The sequence below is a fragment of the Manis pentadactyla genome, chromosome 12, assembly GCF_030020395.1.
Source record: "Manis pentadactyla isolate mManPen7 chromosome 12, mManPen7.hap1, whole genome shotgun sequence".
NCBI classification, from domain to species: Eukaryota; Metazoa; Chordata; class Mammalia; order Pholidota; family Manidae; genus Manis; species Manis pentadactyla.
Window position 1 is genome coordinate 37,227,767 of NC_080030.1, and position 21,477 is coordinate 37,249,243.

A 21,477-nucleotide genomic window follows, 5' to 3' on the forward strand; every position below is an offset into this window, starting at 1 on the left:
CCACGGCCCAGCCCAAGCACTGACCTGCTCTGTCTCCACGAAGTTGGACACGTGGCCATCATCGTTCACACCTCGGGTGTAGAAGCGAGCACCGGCGCGCTCGCAGCTGATGCGAGAGATGAGGCAGGCCTTGGCCTGCTTGTGTGAGGCGTACACCGTGCGGATGGCCACAACCCCGCAAATGACCTTCAGTAGCCAGTCACAGCAGCTCACCTGGTGTTGCCTCAGGGGCACATGCAGCAGCTGGTTCCTGCAAAATGGAGCAATTCAGATCACCTCATATCCTCCCGGAAACCCTGAACCCAAAGCAAGCAGGCACGGGGCACCTGTGGGCCCACATTCCCTCCCTGGATGAGGCGAATGAGCACAGCTCCCGGAAACCCGGCACTGGGAACATGTAGCTCGGGATGTTCTCAAGCTTCTGCGAGACTCTGAACAGCAGGGCCCCCGGGCAGCTAAGGTGGAGTCCTTTCCCCAAGCCCCCAGCACCCTCAGTCAGCCCATGCAGCCCAGCAGGAGTGTGAGCCAACCACACACCTTTCAGGGAATTTCAGAAGAGCCTCTGTTCAGACCCTTGATCTCCATATTTTTTAATCCTAAGACCCATCAGTAAAAAATTTCATCATGCTTGTGATTAGAATCACAAATAATTATGTGATGGTAAGTGGTAAAAGGATTCATATTAAATATATGCATGCTTAAAACCGAAAGTTTCTGTGATGACTGCCCTTGTACTGTTCACTATGTAACTTATTCATTATGTAAGAATTTGTTCTCCATGTAAGAACTTGTTTGTTATGCCTCAGAAGATTGGAGACTGATGAAAATTAGGCTTGGGGTGGATTAATGATTGTGCATTGAGCACTGACTCCCCTATACAGAATTTTATTGTCGTTAACAACCATTTGATCAATAAATATGAGAGATGCCCTCACAAAAAAAAAAAAAAAAAAGTACACACTTCCAATGGTAAAATAAATAAGTAACCGGGATGTAATGTATAGCATAAGGAATATAGTCAAGATATTGTAACAGCTTGGTAGGGTGATAGCTGGAACCTAGAATTATGTATATAAATGTTCTACCACTGTGTTGTACACTTGAAACTAATGTAATGTAATACTGTGCGTCAACTACCCTTCAATAAAAAATAATTATTAAAAAAAAAATATATATATATATATATGCATGCTTAAATGATGTGCATATCCCATGAGGTGAAGATGACAGCACTACACAGCAATCCAAGTAAGGAAAATAAAACAACCCAAGTTCCAGGATCGCCTAATGCCGGTGGATCACTGGGCTCCAGAGAACCCCAGTGTCCGTGATGTTAATTGTGGGGTAACAGCTGCTGTTTATCAAATGCACCAAGCACCACTCCAGGCAATGCATTTCATCCTCGAAACAACACTGTGGGAAAGGTATTACCATTCACTCCACTTTATGGATAGAGAAACCGAGTCACAGAAAGGGAAGCCCTTGCCCAAGGTCACTGAGCCTCTGCTCCTCACTCACGCCTCTCCTGATGACGGCCTGCAGTTCCAGCAGCCCCCGTGCCCGGCCACATCCTCCTCTCATCTCCCCCTTGCTCAGCCTTTCCCACACCCACCCAGCTAACCGAGTAGAGCCGGTGGCCGCTCTGAGAAGCGAGGCCCCAGAGCAGGGGCTGCATGGGCACCCGGACACGGTGGGCTGCTGCCGGGCTGCACAGACGTGTGCCTGGGGTACCTGAGCAGGGCGGTTCTGAGGCCCTACCACACTCCAGGGAGGCAGGAACCCTCACGGGAGACTCTCTTCCAGGGTATTAAGCAAATCTAGATCACAGTGCCCTATTTGTTTAAAAAAAGCGGCACTATCCCTGCCAGTAAGCCTTCCTCAAAGATGGCATTCTCTCACTTATGAAGAAGCGTGCTGTAAGCTCAGACATCACAGGTGGCTTTCCTAAACGGCAAGCAGCAGCCACTCCCAGCTCTTAGGCCGGGCTCCCCCTTCGGTCAGGCGCTGAGACACCCCCTCGGGGACTGGCCACAGGGCAGGGCGCTTCTGACCTCTCAGCCACAGTGCTGCCCAAAAAATGCAATCATAAAACACTACTTTATAAAAACATAATTCCCTCTGCTGAATCACTCTTTAAAATACAGATGATAAACCAGCTCTAGTAACAAATGCATTAAATCTGCACATGGCATCAAAGCAAAGCCTCCAGAAAATCTGAGTCTTCCAGCCAGCCAGCAACAGCTGCCATTAGACACCAAGGGTCAGGAGGGGGAGCCTTCTGCCAAATGGACAACTCTGAGTAGTCCCTGCTTGTAGTCACACTGGCCTCACCCTCTGTGGGAGGACCCTGAATCCTCAGATGAAGAGACCCAGATCTATAAAGGAAAACAGCTGGGCGCTTCCTCCCAGGCCTTGATTATACTGGGTAGCGATTACCAGTGGGGTCAACAATCAGCCCAGAAAAGTGATTTCTCCCTGCCCAACACGCTCCCTCAACCACCAGTCACATGAAGTGTCGGCCCTATGTGACTCCAGATGTGGGTCCAGACCTGGAACGCAAGCACCCCAAATGGAGTGTGGAGGCAATCAAGCCCATGACCACTCAGCCAGGGCTGACTCAACTGTGGTCAGTCCTGTGGGTACCGCCCTGGGCCCAAACACCACGCCCTGGAATGTGGTCCGACCCGGCCTTCTGGCACCCTACAGCATGGCCACCACATCTCAACTAGCACAGTGGCTGTGTCCACTCGGGGTGCCCTTTCCCAAGCACCTTGCAGCCTCTTCACGAATCTCCACTTTGTCTCACTGCGGTTTGTGTGCCTCGGGTTTCCACCACATTGCTGGCAGAAGGAGGCCTGAGGAAGGCAGTTACAGTGGTGGGGGGCCATCCAGACTCGCAGGCATCCCCTGGAGTCCTTGGATGCTTCCAAGGAATGTCACAGTCTCTGACACAGCACCTCCGCTAACCCAATCATACTGGCTGAAATGGCTCCGTGGCTTTACACAAACACCCCCATAACCCACGGCCCTGGCACTGCTAAGCCTGGCTGCCTTCAGGGCACATGCACCAGCTGGTCCCTGCAAAGAGGATTCACAAACCACCACCACCTGGACCTGGTACTCAGAGTGTGGTCCTCACATGAGCAGCATAGATCATACCATCATCACCTTGCTAGAAACGCTGTCTCAGGCCCCAGCCTGGACCTGTTGAATCAGAACCCACATTTTAACAAGACTGGCCGGCAGTTCACTTGCGTTTTAAAGTTTGAGCACATTACGTCCCCTAAAGCTCAACAAAACCTGAGGACCTAAGAGGACCTGGGGGTGGAGAGCGCCAGGACACACCAAGGATATGGTGAGGCCCCCTTTCTCCAGACAGAAGTCAGGAATTCCCTCGTGGGGGCTCCAAAGCAGTGAGGAAGAACACTTACCCAGTGGTGACTATGCTGTCCTCTGACTGGGCAAAGGGAAGGAGCCATGCATAAAGGGCATAAGCCCACCTCCCAACCCTGTCTTCGGGCTGGGGAACTGGCATAGCCCCAAAAGGGAGCCCTAAGAACATCCCAATCCATGAGGGGCAGTGGGATTTTCTATAGCAGGATTTTCACCACTTCTGCTTTTGATGCACTTCTCACACATCTGGAAAATCTGAGGTGAACAGCATCCCTGGACACCACCATATGTAACTTGCTGACCCCCAGGCCCCAGAAAGGGCAACAAATAAGTTACATACTTATAGGGTCATCCACACCTGGCTGGCTGTGCAGGAGGACCCCGACTGGCCCTAAACACACAGACATCCAGCCGCCTCCGTCTGGGCTTTGAGACGTGTCCTAGCACCCTGCTGCACGTCACCTTGGCAGGATTGCTTCCCCCTGGTTGGGCGGTTTGGCTTTGTGACTAACAACACGGGATCTGGAGCCACGATGCCTGGGTTCAAATTCCCTCTCTTGTTCAAGCCTCCGTCTCCTGTAAAACGGGGATAACAGATCCTCCCTCCTAGATTCCTATGAGGATTCTGTTATTATCCACAGGGAACTAGAACAGTGCCCAGAGCATGAGTGCTTTATAAATGTCAGCAGTAAATGCCTGGGCACCGGAGAGTAACCAGGCTTGCTGAGCTGAGCACAGCCGTGCTGAGCATGGGCCCAGCCCTTAGACGGCACCTGGTGCATGTTGGCTCTGACGCTCTTTATTTATGGGGCAGATTTCGTTTACTAATGTGCATTAGACCACTCTGAACACCTTCCCTGATCCCAGGGATGGGGAATGTTGGTGCAGTTTTCTTCTCTTTGCATTGAGAGCAAGGACCGAAGCTTCAGAGGTAACCCAGGGCTCTGGGCACCATGCAAAGCAGAGGTCAAGGACGCAGATGCCAATCAGAGCCACCCTCCATGTAACCTGGGGAGGAGCCGCAGGGCCGTGTGCCCTCACCAAAAGAAGGAGCTCCCCCATTCGTAGCTGTCATCGCCCTGCTTCTGTGCCCGGACGGTGAGGTCAAAGTGAGACCCTTCGTTGGGCCACGAGAAGTAGAAGACCCCCGAGGAGAGGATTTTCCGCAGGGCTGCAAGGCGGTCCTCCTCCTTGGCCTCCTCCTGAAGGGGGTAAAAATCCGTGGCAGTGATTTTGTAGATTTCTGCCTCTGGGATTCTGCCCACAGACACACAGCCAGTCACCAAAACCAGGAAGCTCAGGGACGCGCCACCTGCAAGAGAACCAGACAGGAAGGCTTAGATCTGTCGCATGCTGCAGAAGAGCATACAGGGAAGCAGGGTGTGGACAGCGCAGGGCTTGGGATTGACAGCCAGGCCTCCGGCTCACTTCTCGCAGCCCTGGCACCTCCCACCCCCAAACTCAATCCCCATTGCCTGCCCACAGCAGCACCCCCTGGCAGCCCGTGAGAAATGCAACTCTCTGTGCATCCAGAGCTCTGGGTGTGGGGCCTGCAATCCGCCTCAACAATCCCCCGGGAGGTTTGCAGCCACCAGACCCGGAGGGTCAGTGGCCTGGAGCCTTCCCACCCCACACCTCTCCCTGGGTCTGCCACAAAAGCCTCTCCAGGCTACGGTCCCCACAAATCCTCCCTGCAGCCTGGCTCAGGGCACCAGCCGGGCTCAGCCCTGCAAGCTGCTGCTGCAGTGGCCTCCCAGGCCCTCCTAACGGAGACCTCTCACAGGTCCTCTGTAGCTCCTCAAAGTGCCCTGTGCCCTCACACCCCTGGGCCTTTGCCCAAACCACTGCCTCTTCCCCAGATCCCACCACCACCTGCCCAGCTACTCCTCCGTCTGGAACAGCACGAGCCTTCCAGTGCGCTCAGGACCAGCCTGCCTCTGCCCCTTGTCCAGAACTCCTCTCCAGCCTTCAGGGGTCAAGTTGGCAGCACCTTGCCCAAGGAGCCTTCCCTGCTCTCCCAGAACTGTTAGGTGCCCACTCTTGAGGCCTACAGCATCCCTGTTAGCAAGCTAACGACCTCCTTCCCCACCCAAGCGCCCCATAGATCGAAGCATCTTTAGGGGCCGGGCTGTTTCTGTGTTATATCCCCCTCTGTACACGGTGAGTGTTGGATGAATACTTTCTAAATAAGCCCATGAGAGAGCAGCTCAAGGCCTCTGCGCCCCCAGGGAGGGGTCGCCCAAACCACTGTGAGCCCACTTCCAGGAGAACGAGACACCCCTCTACAGGGACCCCACCATGCTGGCCACACCCCCACTGCGCAGCAGGCTCTGGTGCACAAAAGTGCTGACAAACCCGTGCCAAGTGCGTCTGGGGCGCATGGCAATGCTCTGCTCTGGGGACAGTGGGACGGCGCCCTGTGTCCTCTACGTCAGGAGAGGGCCCAGGAGACTGCCTTGGGTGACTGACTGGCCTTCAGGGGCTGGCACAGCTCTGGTCCAGAGGACACTCTTCCCACCTGCTGAGGTTAAAGACACGTTCCCAGCCAGATCTACTCCGATGGTCAGTGGTCATTATCTGGAGCCATGGCAGTCTGTGTTCTTAGACCTCTGGACACTCTGATAAAAGACCCTCAAGAACACCACGTCCACTGCCCACCACCCTCCTCACACCTGCCGGGGCAGGTGGCCTCTGGTTTCTCGCAAAATGACTTCATTCAATAAATAGGCCACCACTTGTACCAGGCCTACGGAGGGCAGGGGGCCATCGGGGCAGCTACAGGGGCTCGTATCCCACCTCCCCAGTCAGATCACCGGGACCTACTTTACAACAACCTAAGAAGAGGGCATTATGCAATGGGAGTGACAGGTGGCAGGGGCAGAGTGCCTTAGGTAGGGCAAGTGTCACTTCTGGAAGATAGGCGGGGTTTATGTGGGGTTGATGTCCTCGAATTACAGCCTCATGAATGCAAATATCCCCACACCCTGGGGAGACCCAAGGCCCAGCATCCCACCTGCATCTTCTGATGGGCTCAGGGCAGGGAAGCCCCATTCGGAAAGGTCAGAGCAGTGGCACGGATGGCCCGTGGCCTGGTCTGCGAGCCAGGCCTGGACTCTAGCCAGTGCGATCTGGGAGAGGCATGGAAAATTTTACTTTAAGCTCTCTACCCGAGTTGTGAAGCTGATTTCTAGCATGGCTTCCTCAACAGCCTCTGCGTGGGGTGACCAAGTCCCTGGCAGGAGGCCCAGGCTGCTTTGAAGACAGTCGGCATTTGCTGTGCAGGGCAGCAGCCCGGGGGAGGCTCAGGATGTGCGTGCTGCAGCAGACATGAAAAGGCTCTTGAATAAATTGAGAATTTGGGCTCCTGGAATGAGAGGCTCAGGAGAGAATACAGGCGAATACAAGCCACCACATAGGAGAGCGTTGGAATCAGGCACATTAATGACAGCCAGTCCTCAGGGCAGGGCTCACCATGCAACAGGCACTGCTCCACAAACTTGCAACAACTCTGTGGGGAAGTACCATTTTTAGCCCCATTTTATAGGAAGGGAGATGGAGGTACAGAGAAGCTAAGCAGCCTGCTCAAGGAGACACTGCAGGAGCTGGGGATATGAATCCACTTTTTAGCTATACCAGCTGGGCAAGAACTCCAGCCACATCTGGGTCCAGAGCTGGTGCTCTTAACTACATCCTTGCGAACTTGCTTAATAACACTGCCATTCTACACAAAGGACTGTTTCCCAGGGGAGCTGACTCATCCGCCCAAGTGCACAGCTAGTCTGATGTGGACCCAAGATGCAAACACGGGTCTCTCCCTGGCAAGGCTCTGTCTGTCCTTCGGCCCAGCAGCCTTCAATCAAAATTTGGCTTGCTGTCTTGCTGAGGGTGTGGTTGACCAATATATCCCTTGCTCATTTTTAAACTGATACCAAATGTTTTCATCTAATTTAAATGGTTCTGAATATACATGTTTTAGCATATGCTAAATATTGACATGTAAAATAAAACTGTGATAGGTTTCTTTACCAGTATCCAAGGGAATCTAGACAGTGATTTGATACTCATCACCATCTATTATTTAAAGGAATCCATGAACAAGTTCTTTAATAACAGATGGGATTTTTCTCATATTTCCACTCCACTTTCTCCACATACTCTCATCCCACTGTAACATAACTTGTTTCCATGTCTTGTACTGATCACCCTCTCATCCTGTGCAGCAATCTGATCTCAAAGTTGAGTGTTTAAAAAGAGTTTCTTCAGTTTGAGTTAGCACTGCAATGATTTTTCTTATGTAACTGGTCAATGTAAACAAAACATTTTTGCTAAATAATCATTTAACATAAAAAGTAAAGATCTGATGAAAAGGCATTTCTTAATGAAATAGATGGGACTTCTAGTTCATATATCATGGCTAAAAATTATTTATTGGTGGGATGAAACTAGATTCTATACCAATTCTGGTTCTATTTTCATTTTGATCAATGTAAACACCAAGAAACCTTGTTCACATTCATAGATGGGAATAGAATGAGCTTCATTATAGAAATGACCATTTTTCTTCACTGTTCTTCTGAGTTACTTGCAAAACAAATTACAGTGATCTATCCACAGAATTATTGTTAATGCTGTGAGCCCCAGGCAAGGTCTCCCTCAATTTTATAGAAAGCAAATAGCTGGGTTTATCACCTGACTTACAAATAAATTTGTTACCTAGTCACTGAGGAGACTTACTTCATGGACACTCCTGACAATATTTTAATTGTCCCTTTGTTTGGCATCCTAGAGGTATTTATTTCCCGGAGCAACACACCAGTGTAAGATCCTGGATGGGAGAAAGGGGAGGTGGGAGAAGGGTGACTGTAGGGGGGCGAAGAGAAAGAGAAACTGGCCCCTCGTCACAGGCCCGTTCTTAAGGAAACCGACTGTAGGACAGTACTGAGGACCTGGGGGACCCCGAAGACCTGCATTAGGCCATGGCCTCCTTAGGAGGGGTCCACACAGCCCTACTCTGCTCAGCACGTGGCTTCTTGCTACTCCAGGACCACATGATCCTGTCCACCCAGTTTTGTTTAACACCTTCATGTGCTCTTCACATGCTACAGGTTTTAGAGACAGGGTCCTGGTTCAAGCCTAGCACCAGGCTGTGAGAGGGGTCACTGTCCCCCCTGGCCAATCTGAAAGGGTGGTGTTGGCCCCAAGATCCCCACAGCGAAGGTGTGCAGGGGAAAGAAGCGAGACTGGTGGGACCAGCCTGCCCCAGGTGCAAGGTCCCCTCTGGTGCTCACCCTGACCACAGGATACAGACTTTGTTTTCCGTACGGCAGGACCAGTTTCCTCATGGCCAAGAAGTAAACCAGGCCTAGGGAGGGTCTCAGAAGTTGTTAGTTGAGGGTGGACCCAGGGACTTGAACCCATTAAGGATCTTGTAGCAAGGGAAGACAGAACTCCAACTTGCCTCGGCCTCAGGAGAGGGGGCTCTGGGCTCTGCACACCTCCAATGGCCTCTGGGCCTCAGGTAACTGTCCTACCCTCTCTGGGCCTCAGAGGAGAGCGCACCAGGTGGGATCCATGTCCCTTCCAGCTTGAACACTCTGGATCCAGGGCTCTGGCCAAAGTCAGACCAGGCCCTGGCTAGAGGCTGTGGCCAAGCAGGCGAGCTGATGGCGAGGGCAAGCAATAGGTCACGGGCCAAAAGACATACGAGAACTAGACGGGGACACACACACGTGCACATGCACACAGGTATACAGACATACGTGCACACACACATACACACACCCCTCCACAGGGGCTCCCGGTCCAGACAATTCCTGGACAATTCCTCCTGCAGCCTGAACAAGCAGGGTAGAGAAATGGAACATAACCACCTCAATATATTAGTGGGTACAGGGTTTCAGTTTGGGAGGATGAAAAACATTCTGAAGACAGATGGTAGTGACGGTTGCCTGACAGTGAATGTCTTTAATGCCACTGAACCACAACTTAAAATTGGTTAAGATGGTAAATTTTATCTTCTGTAGTTTTTAAAAAAACAAAAACTCTGAAACCTCAATGTCAAATTAGAAATTCTCTCCCTCAAAAGGGCTGCCTTCCAAACTCAAGTGTGCATCACACCCACCATTGCCATGCCCGCTGCCTCCGCAGTCACAGGGTCTCCATCTTATCCCCCTGTGGCCATTTGTCATCTGGCCGGGGAGGCCTGGCACTGGAATCGCAGTGAGTCACATAGACACAATGCCATGTATTCAGGGACAATGCTGGGTGTGTTCTGGCTGCTGGGCCTCCTGCTTCCCCTGCACCAGCATTTCTGTGTTTGCTCAACCTTGAGTTCTCCCCCAGGCCGGGTTTGTACCCATCTCAACCCTGCAGTGCCCACAGGGCATCTTATCCTTCTGCTCAGACAGGATACTCTCACACTTAAATTTATGAACAAAGGACTTAGGAGCTCTGTGCTTTCCACCCTGAAGTGAGGAGCTTTGCCCAGAGATCCCTGAGGTGCTCCCCCAACACCAACAAGCTCAGAATTCTAAATACTGGTGTCCACGTGGCTTGGGCGCCTCTTCACCTTCCTTTCCTGGCACATGGACGTGGTGCAGACAGCAGCATGCTGGCAGCCCACCCCAGCGCCTGAGAGCCAGCCCACTGTACACATCTTTTCCCAACTCTGCATCAGCAGCCAGAAATCAGCCAGGGTCGGTGTATTTGTACTATGGAAATTGGCAAACACTGTATATTAGGGCTTTTCCCCATGGAGAGCTGGGTGGCAAATATTTACCAGTGCACCATTGGGTATAGGAGTGAAAATAAATTATTCTAAGACTGATGGAAGCCATTCCATTTCAAGACTTGCTAGATATCACTGCTTGCCCTGAATCGCAAAACACTCAATAATGTAAGGCTGCCCTCTCCAGAGACTTTTCCTTGTGTAGCCAGTGTCCGCAGAACCGCGCACAGCTAGCCCAGGCAGGAGTCAGTGACCCGAAGGCACCCAGCCTGAGCTTTCCCCTGCACACGCCTAGTTCTCCCAGAGGGTCCCCTCTGCAGGCCAGCCCCCTCCCACCCAGTACCCATGTCCAGCACCATGTTCATTTTCTGATGTGAATCTCTTAAGTACTATGTAAGAGAGAGATGAGGCCGTTTTCCTGGTTTTACAGGTGGGAAAACAGCGCTAGAGAGATTAAGTGAATGCAGAAGGTCAGGGTGCTGAGAAGCTGAAGGGTCCAGGAGGATCTAGAATCTAGGAGGGCCATCTGGTGGAAAGTTTATAGGGCTGTCATGTACAGCTCACAGGCTGTGCACTGCACAACTAGAGGATACAGAATTCATTGCAGACCTCAATTTATTCAACCCTTGAGGCTATGAAGCAGGGAGGCCTTGAGACCTTAGGTTAAAAGGGAGTTAAATCCCTATAATCATTGGGGATAAATTCTTTTTACTGCGAGCCTCTCACCTTCTGTGCTTTGTATTGTGTATACATCAGGAAGGCCAACTCCCTGGCTAATTGTGAGGACTCCGCCCTCTTCCTGCTGGCATTTCAGGAGGTAGGAGGGATTTGGGGCTCTCCATGAAAACCTAGGAATCTAGGATAAAGCTTTTATGCAACATTTGTGCATGTTTCTTAATTTCTAACATAAAACTTTATTTTCAGCTGACAAGTTTGAAATGGACCAACTTGCCCCAAGTTAAGAGCCCAAAGGAAAGTCTCTTTGTACAGAGACCCTCAGCCTCAAAAAGTCAAGGGAGGTCCACCCCCCACCCAGGCTGGTCATTTTGGTGGCAACTGAACATTGGGATTTCGCTCTGTGCTTCCCAACACGCTCCGCAGGCGAGAAGAAAACTGATCATAGCACAGGGCTGGGGATTTGCAGGGGAAAGGAAAATCAAGTCGAAGCACAAACACTCCTTTGGGGAACAAAAGGGGATTTGAAAACTCGACAGTAAGCCCCGATGCTTCCATCCTTCAGATCTCCCAGGACGTGTGCAGGAGTGGGCAAAAAGTAGGCCAAATCATCCTGACATCCCCAAAACCAAACTCATGCCCCCAACGCTCAGACAGCCTTCACAGCCCATCCGGAGGGTGACTGGCAGGTGCGGCCGGGGGTGCTCAGAGGACATTGGAAATGGGGGCTGGGGACCTGACAGCCCTTCGTGCCAGGGACTGGTCTCGCACTCCTCAGGAGAAGGCAGGGGAAGGGGGTCAGTGGCTGCAGGGAGGAGGGCCTGGCCAGGGCAGCCCTGAGAGCTGGTGGCCTCCCACCACACTCCCTGCCCCGGGGTTGATTTGCTGAAGCCCGCCCTGGGCCAGATGCCCTGCAGACACCCGGGCTGGCTCTGATAATCTCTCTCTGGGGGCTGCTGCCCCTCCCAGTTAGGAACAATTCCTTATAGCTGACTTTAGACCAGAGCCCAGGAAACTGCTTTCCCCTGGCATGGGGAAAGGTCCTGCTCTTCGTGACCTTGGAAGTCAGCTTTCCTGCCCTTTCAGGACAAAACAGCCTGGTGGTTGAAAGCAGCCCTCGGTGGCAGAAGGCATGAGTTTAAAGCCCAGATCACCACCTGAGAACTGCCTGACCTTGGGCAAGCTAGGGTGCTATACTGAATCCAGGTATGGATCATTAACCCATGTAATCATTAACTTATGTAAAAAAAAAGTTGTCAATTATAACTGTAACATGTCCTGAGTGCCAAAGAGGTTACAATATTAAAAAGAAGTCACAGAATAGATGAAATACAGCACTGAATTGAAGTTTTCTGAGCTTCTCTTTCCTTGTATGTAAAGCAGAATTGTAACAGCACCCAGTTAATACTGTTGGAAGGTCCTAGTTAATAAATTTAAATACTTAAAAGGATGTCTGGCAGTCAACACTGCCTAAGGCTGGCTGTCATCCACACACCATCACGACTGAGGCAAGGGCCACAGGACTTTATCCACAGAAAAACCACCGCAGGGGGGAAAATCCCACAGAAAACCCTTGGCAAGCAGCACGTTTTCATGGAAAAAGCAAGTGTTTGAAGGCAACTAGATGTGGGTGTGAATCCTCGCTAAGCTTCTTACTTTAGGCAAGTCACTTCAACCCTCTGAACCTGTTACCTTTACTTTAAAGGAGGGAAAAAAATACAGTGTCATATCGGCTTATTTTTAGGATTAAATACATTAATATATATCTAGCCCTTGGCATAAAACAGACATTTGATAAATGCATTTTGTCATGTGGGTACCGAATGTTTTCCTTAAACACTGTTTGGAAATGACTGATGTAATCATCCTAATTCAGGGAAAATCATCCATGAAAGAAAAAAACCAGAAAAATAATGGCAAACAACAGTGCTGCTCTGTGGGCTTTAAAAATCCTCAGTCTATGAAAACAGCAGCTGTGGGGACACAAAGCTCGGCTCAGGAAAAGCCACAGTGCCTGGATTTTACTTACAGCCACTCCCACTTTGACCAAGCAGGACACATAAGAAATGTCACCTGTCCTCTGGTCTTGACCCCATAAGTCACTGGAGACACTGGGTGGGGCCAACGTAAAATAGGTGGCAGAGACAGGAGGAAGGAAATGGTGGCTACAGACCCAGAAGTGTGGCTCCCGTGAGGTCCAGGGGCGCAGAGGTGATGTGGTGGCCCCACCGGGAGGCTGCAACCCGTAACAGCAGCCGGGCGAAGGCTCAGCCCCGCGAGTCTCATACTGAGCAGGGATGCCCTTCCTTTCCAAGTCAGACTGCATGGCCCACTGCTCAACCTGTGAGCCTCGCCCTCATGCCCTGCTACCTGGTGTGTGCCAGCAGGTGCCAGGGCTTCCACGTCCCACATCCACCCCTTCTAGAGTGCAGATCCCTTGTAAATGACAACCCCCTGGGCAGAACCCCCAAACCAGGCTTTGGTAAAATGCAGGTCCTGGGGGGCAGATGATAAAGGTGAGCTTCCTTCGCAGCCAGGGCTGGAGGCACTATCTCCTCCACCAGCCCAGACAGGGGAGACCCAAGGCTGCGCTCACCTTGACTTCCCCGGCATGAGGACCGACTCAGCAAAATAAAGAAACACTGAAAAAGCTCAGAACACTTCAAATAAAATGCCTAAAATCCAGCAGTCTGTCCAAACTAACACAAGGGGCTCTGCCTTTGCCTCAGAAGTCTAGCATCATGCGTCCGGCCAGCTGCCGCCCATCTGAATGGTACTTACCTGATTTTAACCTGAGCTCCCCCAAGCAGCCATAAGCATCGGTGAGCTTCCCATACTGGCCTTTAATGACCTCCTTTTCTTCCGGAGCTGGGGGAGAAACACATCGTAGACATCAGCGGAAGTCTGCTGCTAGAGTTCATTCACTGCAGCCTTCCATCTGTCCCCACCCACTGGGGAAAGAAAATGCAGAGACAATAGCTCGGCACCAAGTGAAATGTGTGGCAGCTTTATGATTAGTGAATCACCGAGCTGCAGGCATTTAGACCTTCCCACGAAAAGCTTGCTCTCTAGAAGCGCCCACAGCTTCCCAGGCACTGGAGAGGGTGAGGGGAGTCCCAGCTGGCAGGAGGCACTGGGTCTGAGCTGGCGGCAGGTGCCTTGAGCCTGGCCCTCGGTCACCACACCACAGCCTGCATGCTCGGAACAGGAATGAGTCATCAGTACCTGATAGGGGGAGCCTTCCTTCCCAAGTACTGTCCACAAGAGGCTTTGTCCTGTCAATGCCGGTCTGCCCCAAGGGATCTGCTAACACACAGGGGAGGCTGAGCCGACAGTCCGGTGTCCCAGGTCTGGGACATGGCCAGAGCCCCCTGGGTCTTCAGCAGTCACATTAACACCCAGGGCAAACTGCAGCCCAGGGTAAAGGCAAAAGTGACAGAGGGAAGGACAGAGGGACAGACCCTCCGGAGCAGGGAGCGCTTAACCTTTACAGCAATGCCACAGACCCATTTGGCATTACAGGGTCAGGCCTTGGGACTGGTTCCCAGGAGAATGTTTCCAAATGCACAGGACGAAATACAAAACATGGATGAATCCTCCAATAAGAATGTGGTGAATACCATTTGGGAGACTGATTAGGAAAGCCGTCGCCCAGCCTCAGTTGAATTGAAGTAATAGAAGGGCTCTTAGTCTAGGGTGAGGGAGGAAGGCCCTGCAGATTCGGGAGCTTCACAGGATAGCTTTTGGGGGAATCTGTGGAATCTGATTTTTGTATGTATATTTTTATGGGGCTGGGATCCATAGAATTCATCAGAATCTCCAAGGAGTTGGTGACAATGGAAAGGTTAAGAAGGAATTTAATGAAGTTAAATTTTCCACTAATACTCACATGAATTTTTCTGATTGATTAGTTTTTTCGCGGGGAGAGGCGTACAAAGGAACCTAAAGATAATTATGAAAATGGCTAGAAGGCCACAGGCCCTCGGACATGGGGCTGGGAGAGGTGCGGAATGATTTTTAGCCTCCTACTGCTCCTGTAACAACGGACCACAGACTCAGCGGCCCAAAACAATACACGTTCATGACCTTGGACTTCGGCAGGTCCAAAGTCTCTGAAATAGATTTCACTGGATAAAATCAAGGTGTGGGCAGGACTGTGATCTCTGGAAGCTCACAGAATCCATGTCCTGGCCTTTTCCAGCTTTTAGGAGCCACCTGCATTCCTCAGCCCCGGACCCTTCGCTCCCTCTCAAAGCTCTGACTCTGCTCTCATCTGCAAATCTCACTCTCTCTCCTCTCCTGCCCCACCTTGCATCCTCTGAGCATCCTTGTGAGCACCCTGGGTCCACCCAGACCACCCAGGACAGCCTCCCCAGGTCCTGTGCTTTGGCATATCTGCTGAAGGATGGGCACTGTGCCATGTGCCTGCAGAGTGTCCCTAGAAATGGGCCTGCCCCCTGCTCTAGCTCAGGCAAGCCCTGGGACGTCCCAATCTCACAGGAGAAGGGAGGGTCCCTCCTGCAGGCCATGTGCATGGCCGGACGTGGGGTTTCCATCTGTGGGTGCTGCAGGCAGAACCAGGGTTAGGCAAACTGGACAGCTCCTAGTTCCCACCTTGGGAGACAAGTTTATAAATGCAAGGGAATAACCCTGACACAAAATGTGCACGTCAACCTTCTGGGTTTTGCAAAGGCCTCAAACAGAACCCTTAAGCCATAATATCATCAGCTCGCATTTGCTGGCCATAAACAAGGAGCTCTTTGTGTGTTCATCCACCTCTGCAAATAATACCAACCCAATAAAACAAAATATCAGGAAACTGCTAAAGTGTCTAGTGGTCAAACCCCCACTTCAGAGGCGGGACTGTGACCACACGGCAAAGCTGAGGAAACACAATGGCCTCTTTGCCCTGCTGGGTCACAGATGACAAGCGCATGTCACGTCATCTGTCACGAGGAAAACTGAACCTACGCAAATAAAAAATGCTTTTCACCCTCATATTTAAGAGGCAAACCTTTTAAATATAAATACATACTAATAAATATTAATATAAATATAAAAAGCACAATATAACCGGGCTCCCTTGTCCCATCGAATCCTGTCGATTACTGACTTTGTAATACAAACATTCTGCCTTTATACATGAGAACCTCACCACAGCCAGCCACCACCTTAGCGGGTGGACAGTCCTGTGACAAAATGCTGGTCTTCCATCACAAGCAGACTAACTGTAAACAAACTGGATGGCTTAAGACAACAAAACTCTAGCATCTCACAGTTCTGGAGGCCAGAAGTCTGAAAGCCAGGGGACAGCGGGGCCACGCTCACTGTGAAGGTTCCAGGGGAGGCTCCGCCCCTGTCCCCTGCCGGCTTCTGCTGGCGGCCCTTGGTCCTCAGCCTGCCGCCGCATCCCTCCAATCTCTGCCTCCCTCAGCTGATGGCCTTCTTTTCCTGTGCCTATGAGCCTCTCTCCTCTTCTTATAAAGGTATTCGTCGTGTTGGATTCAGGATCCACCCTCTTATAGGATGACCTCACCTCATGTCAGCTAATTACCTGCAGTGACCCTTTCTCCAAATAAGGTCACAGTCTGACCTGCTGGGAGTCAGGACTGCAGCGTACCTTTCTGAGGGACACGTTAACACTCGGTGACCTTTTCATTAGGTGAGCCAGTCCTTCGACACCCAGCGTCCCCTGCAAACTGCCTCTCCAGTCAGCTTCCTCTCCGGCTCCCTGTGAGCCCTGAATGTATGAGGGGCGGCGTCCCACCCGTGATGCAGGGTGCCCTTGCTGCCCTGCTCCCAGCACTCCCAGAGCCTGGCCTCCCAGCAGCCTGTTCCAAAACCACCTGATGCCCCGGCTTGCCCCAGACAACTGTACTTCCTTAGCCAGGTCTGAAGGAAGAAGAAATCCATTTTGCTCTTTCAAAGGAGCTCACAAATCACATGTCTACAAGCACCAGACAAGTGACAAATGGATGAAGTTGCCGGAAGGGGCCATGGATGGCCAGAGGACATACACCCCTCTATCGAATAGATGGTCAGTTCCAGCCAGCAGTCCTAGGTGGGCGCGCCAGCCCGGTGCTGCGAGTCTCCAGCTTTTTGAAAGAAATAGAACATTCCTGATTTTCCCCTGTTGGCAACCAATCCACATTTATTTTAAGCATTATGTAGGCTGATCACACACCTCTACAGACTGCATTTGGCCTGCCCATTTGCAACTTCCGTCCTTTACTTAATGTCTCAAAATAGACTGCTCCTGTCTTCCACACTTTTGCTGCATTTCCTGTGGTTTTTCCATGTCAGAATGTTTTGTTTTTCCTCCCACTGGCCATGATTTTCAGCCTGTGCAAGCAAGTCCCCTCATTTACTGTACCCCTCTTTTCTGGTCCACCTCTTGCCCCTGGGATTCAGCCATTCATTCTGTGAATGTGGAGTTGAGATCCTCCTATGGCTGGCACTGTTCTAGGTATGAGGACAAGCAGTGAGCCAGACAGGCAGAAAATGTGCTCAGCAGGGTTGGCCAAGGACGGGCCTTGGCAGCGGCAAGGGGGCGTGTGTCACGAATGGATGAGTAGTGACAGTGGAGGCCACCTTGGGTGGGAATTGGGGCCAAGGGCAATGGTACCCCGAGGCACATCCCCAAAGGCGGTGGAGTGGTGGGGCTGACACAGTGCCAGGCATCACACAAGCTCCCTGCCGAGGGGGTTGGACAAGATCAATAAGCACACTATAGACAGTGATGTGAGCCAAAGAGAAAAAGTGAGCCAGGAAGGGGAGTATGAGGCAGGGTGGTGGGTGTGTGCAATTCTACACAGTGTTGTCTGAGAAAGCCTCACCCCCAGGGCAAGTTTTGAATGCAGATTTGAAGGAAGTGAGAGGGACTGCTGAATGAGGGGCAGGGGAGCACAGTGGGTCCAGAAGCACGTGCCAAGGTCCTGAGGCAGAAGCATCCAGGCATGGCCAAGGGCCAGTGAGGAGGTCAGCGTGTCTGACAGAGGAAGTGGAGTAGGGGACACATGGTAAAGAGCTTTCTGGCTCAAAAATGATTTGGAGTTTCATCCTAAGTGAGAGGGAGCCATAGCCGGGTGTTGAGGATCACTGTGGCTGCTCTGCTGAGAACAGATCCCAGGGAGGCAGGGGAGGCACTAGGATGATCCAGGCAGGGGACGATGCTAGCTTAGACCAGGGCAGTGGCAGCGGAAGCACTAAGAACAGTCACAGATTCTGGAGACACAAACACAGACACACACACACACACACACACACACACTTTTTCACTATGGAAATTTCCAATGAAAAGAAGTGTAATAAACCCTATGTACCCACATTACCATGTGCCCACCAGGCCCAACTGCTGTCAACTATGCTCAACCCTGCTCCATTCACACCCTACACCCCCACATCTTAGATCAGTGGGTCTCATAATATGGTCCTCAGACAATGAGCAACAACCAGCATTAGAAACAGAAATTACTGGGCCCCACCCCAGACCTACTGAATCAGAAACTCTGAGCTTGAGACCCAGAAATCTGTTTTAACGAGTCCTCCAGGTAAAAGTTACTGCCCTAGATTATTCTGAGTAAACCCCAGATTTCATATCATTTTATCTATAAATATTTCAGTAAGAATCTCTAAAAGATATGGGTACTTTAAAAAAAATGAGACCACAATGCCATTATCACATCTAAAAAAACTTAATGATAATTTCTTCACATCATCAAATATCTGCATATATTTTGAAGGAAGAGCCAAAGGATCTGTGGACATATCGGATGTGGGGCCGGAGAGGCAGCAAGGATTCGAGGCTGATGTCCAACTGTCCTGCACAACTGAAAGGACGGAGCGGCCAGTACCTGTGATGGTGAAGATAGGTCAGGGTGGGGCATCAGGAGCTTGGGTCGGACAGGCCAAGCCCGACATGCCCGCGGGTGCCCAGGTGGAGATAGTGAGGCCAGAGCCGCACCAGTCTGGAGCCCAGCAGAGCAGTCTGGCTCAAGAAGCAAACTGGGGCATCCCCAGCAAACAGAAGGTATTTAAAATCAGGAGGTTGGAGATGACCCCGGTAGTGATGCTGGGGACAGTGTGTTTGTGGGGACAGGCTGGGGAGACTGGAGCATAACCAGAAGGGCACAGTGTCCTGGAAACAGAGAAGTGCTTCAAGGAGGCAAGAGTGACCAGAGAGTCCAGATGCTGCACTATGTCCTCTAACTCAAGGCCCAAGCAGTGGTCACTTTTATTAGGCAGCAATGAGCCAGGAGAAAGCAGTTTCAGTGAAGTCGAGGGTGAGGCTGGAATGGAGAAGGAGAGGGAAGGGAGACAGCAAATAGAGACGGTTCTGAGAAAGTGTGCATGTGTGCGTGTGTGTGTATGTGCGTGTGCATGTGTGTGTGTGTGTGCATGCGCTCAACAGAGAACTGGGGAGAGCGTGGAGAGGGAAGCGGGGCCAGAAGATCCTCTGCGATGGGGCCTGACACCCAGTCTGCCGGCGGGTAGAAATGATCCATCAATCAGAGAGTCAAGCTGATGGGGAGCCGCAGAGCGGCGCCCACGAGGGCAGGATCCAGTGGGAGGCCACGTGGTTAAGGGGAGAGGTGGGGCGAGTCTCCTGACTGCTTCCGTTTCTCAGTGGGCAGGAGGGGCCGATGTCAGCTGGCGCGGGTGGGCGGAACAGAAGTAGCTGCAGACCGGCATGGATGGAGAGCACAGAGGGGCCAGTCAGCCTGTGGGTCGTCTGCGGAGACTTCCAGCTGCACAGAGCAGGAGGAGAGGACCAGATAGGGGCTACACAGTGGTCTCTGCAGGTGAGCAGGACCCAGCCAGAGGGGGTGGGAGCAGAGGGAAAGCATGGCCGGTGAGTGACCCAGAGGGGTGGGCAGTGAGGAGAGGGGTGGGGGCCAAGGGACTGCGAGGAGGTGGCGGGTTCAAGGGATCACCATCCCGGTAGGATCAAGGTCACTGGACTTGGGGAACTGAGGAATGAGCTAAAAAGACAGGGGTGAAAGATGCAGAGGGGGAAGGTCTGACACGGATGGTGGGAGGGAGCCGCTGAGCTGCAGGACACACTCGTCAGAGGAGGGAGGTGGGTGAACCGAGGCCAGGGTCCTCAGAAGGATCGACATGGCCCCTGAGGCTGCCAAGGAGGAGGGCAAGACTCTGGATGGGAGAAAATGGAGCAGGTGCAATCACCATGGAGCCAGGCGGTGTCACGGAGGGCAGGGGGTGGCCTGGCGCCTTGGAGCGTGTGGGCAAGGGCTAAGCCAGCCACAGGAGAATCTGACCTGAGGTTCACTTGCTGCTCCTGTTTCCCTGGTAACGTGATAAAAGTTGTCTATGGTTACTAGACACCATGGATCATGTTAAAAATAGTCCCAAATGGTGAAGCATCAGGACTAGAAGGAACCACAGGGAAACTGTAGTGGTGACCAGCAATGTGGACACCCTTGGAATGAGCCTCTCCTTTCAGAGCCCCTGGAAGCTCAGCCACCAACCAGGATTCTGCAGAGAGCAAGGCTTCCCAGCAAGCAGCCCAGCACCATGCCGGGTGAGACACCCCTGGGGGTCTCCCGGCGGTGATGGAGCGTGGCTGGGGGGCTGACTCCAGAGGAGGGGGACACCCCAAGCTGCCCCACACTCAAGCTCCATTCCTGGCCCGGATCCCAAGCTCGACCTTGGCAGTCTGGATGCCTTGGTGGGCCTAGGAAGACCTCCTGCGAGGGGTTGTGAGATCCCAAGTTCAATGCTTTTATGGAGGAGGGAAGCAGAGCGTCTGGAAGTGGCAAAGAGGAGCCTGGGGGACATGCATCCCGCCCCGGGGGCCAGCGGGCCAAGCAGAGTGGAAGAGAAATAGCCACCACTTGAGAGGCCTGGAGGGGAGATAGTGGGTGTCTGGCCCAAAGCAAGGCAGACTCGGCCCATGGTTCTGGCCCCCAGGACAGAGACCTGTGGGTCAAATGTCCCAGGCCTGGGCTGGTCTCACTGGGACTGCCAGTTACCACTGTAGCCAGAATCTGCTCTGCTTCTTTACAAAAGGCAGCCTGTGTTCCTGGTCAGCAGACAGCCAGTTGGATCAATAATCAAAGCAACCACAGTGGTTCTTCCCTTCATAATATTTTCCACAAAAACACACCATAAGGAAATTCCAGCAAAGTCCAGCCTACGGTCAGAAAAATAAGTAGGTCAGTGTAATAATGCGGATGGCCCAAAGCTGAGGTACCGTGTGGGGCTGTGTCCTCGTGCACAGTATTAAACCATCTTGTATTTCAGGGCCTCAAGGGGACAGAATCATCTAGATCCAGGTCAGTGTCTACTTCATGCGCTAATTCTGAACTCAGTTCATCCTGGCTTGTGCTGTTACTTCCAGAGTTATCAGTTTGGCACTAGAGCAGCTCTTCAGGAAGACAACGGTTTTCCTAGGGGGGACAGAGGCTGCATGAGGGTTGCTAGGCAAAGTGGAAATCAAAACATCAGTCTGAAACAGAAGCTCGAGAACCAAGACAAAAACCAGCTGGGCAGACACACGTCAGCCCGCTAAGAAACTGCCCTCCACTGCCCACTGCCTCTCCCCCTCATCAAGAAGTTCAGGCCACACGAAAGAGCCAGTGGCACGAGGGGTGGGGGTGGGGGGGCATCAAAAAGACATTGTCTAGGCCAATGCACTGTCTCCTGCCAAAACTGGGCAAGCC

The 21,477-nt window shown here is 52.0% G+C and overlaps 1 protein-coding gene across 8 annotated transcripts in view; it reads right to left on the reverse strand.

The window, feature by feature from the left end:
• The window catches only part of SYNJ2 (synaptojanin 2), a 95,354-nt gene that overhangs the window by 58,085 nt on the left and 15,792 nt on the right, over nucleotides 1–21,477 (reverse strand). For all 8 annotated transcript variants that reach the window (XM_036886692.2, XM_036886693.2, XM_036886695.2 and 5 more), the window contains 3 exons: nucleotides 13,577–13,663; nucleotides 4,435–4,705; nucleotides 25–250 (listed from right to left, as the gene is read on the reverse strand). In XM_036886692.2, coding sequence (XP_036742587.2) covers nucleotides 25–250; nucleotides 4,435–4,705; nucleotides 13,577–13,663 — 584 coding nt within the window. The remainder of the gene's footprint in view (nucleotides 1–24; nucleotides 251–4,434; nucleotides 4,706–13,576; nucleotides 13,664–21,477) is intronic.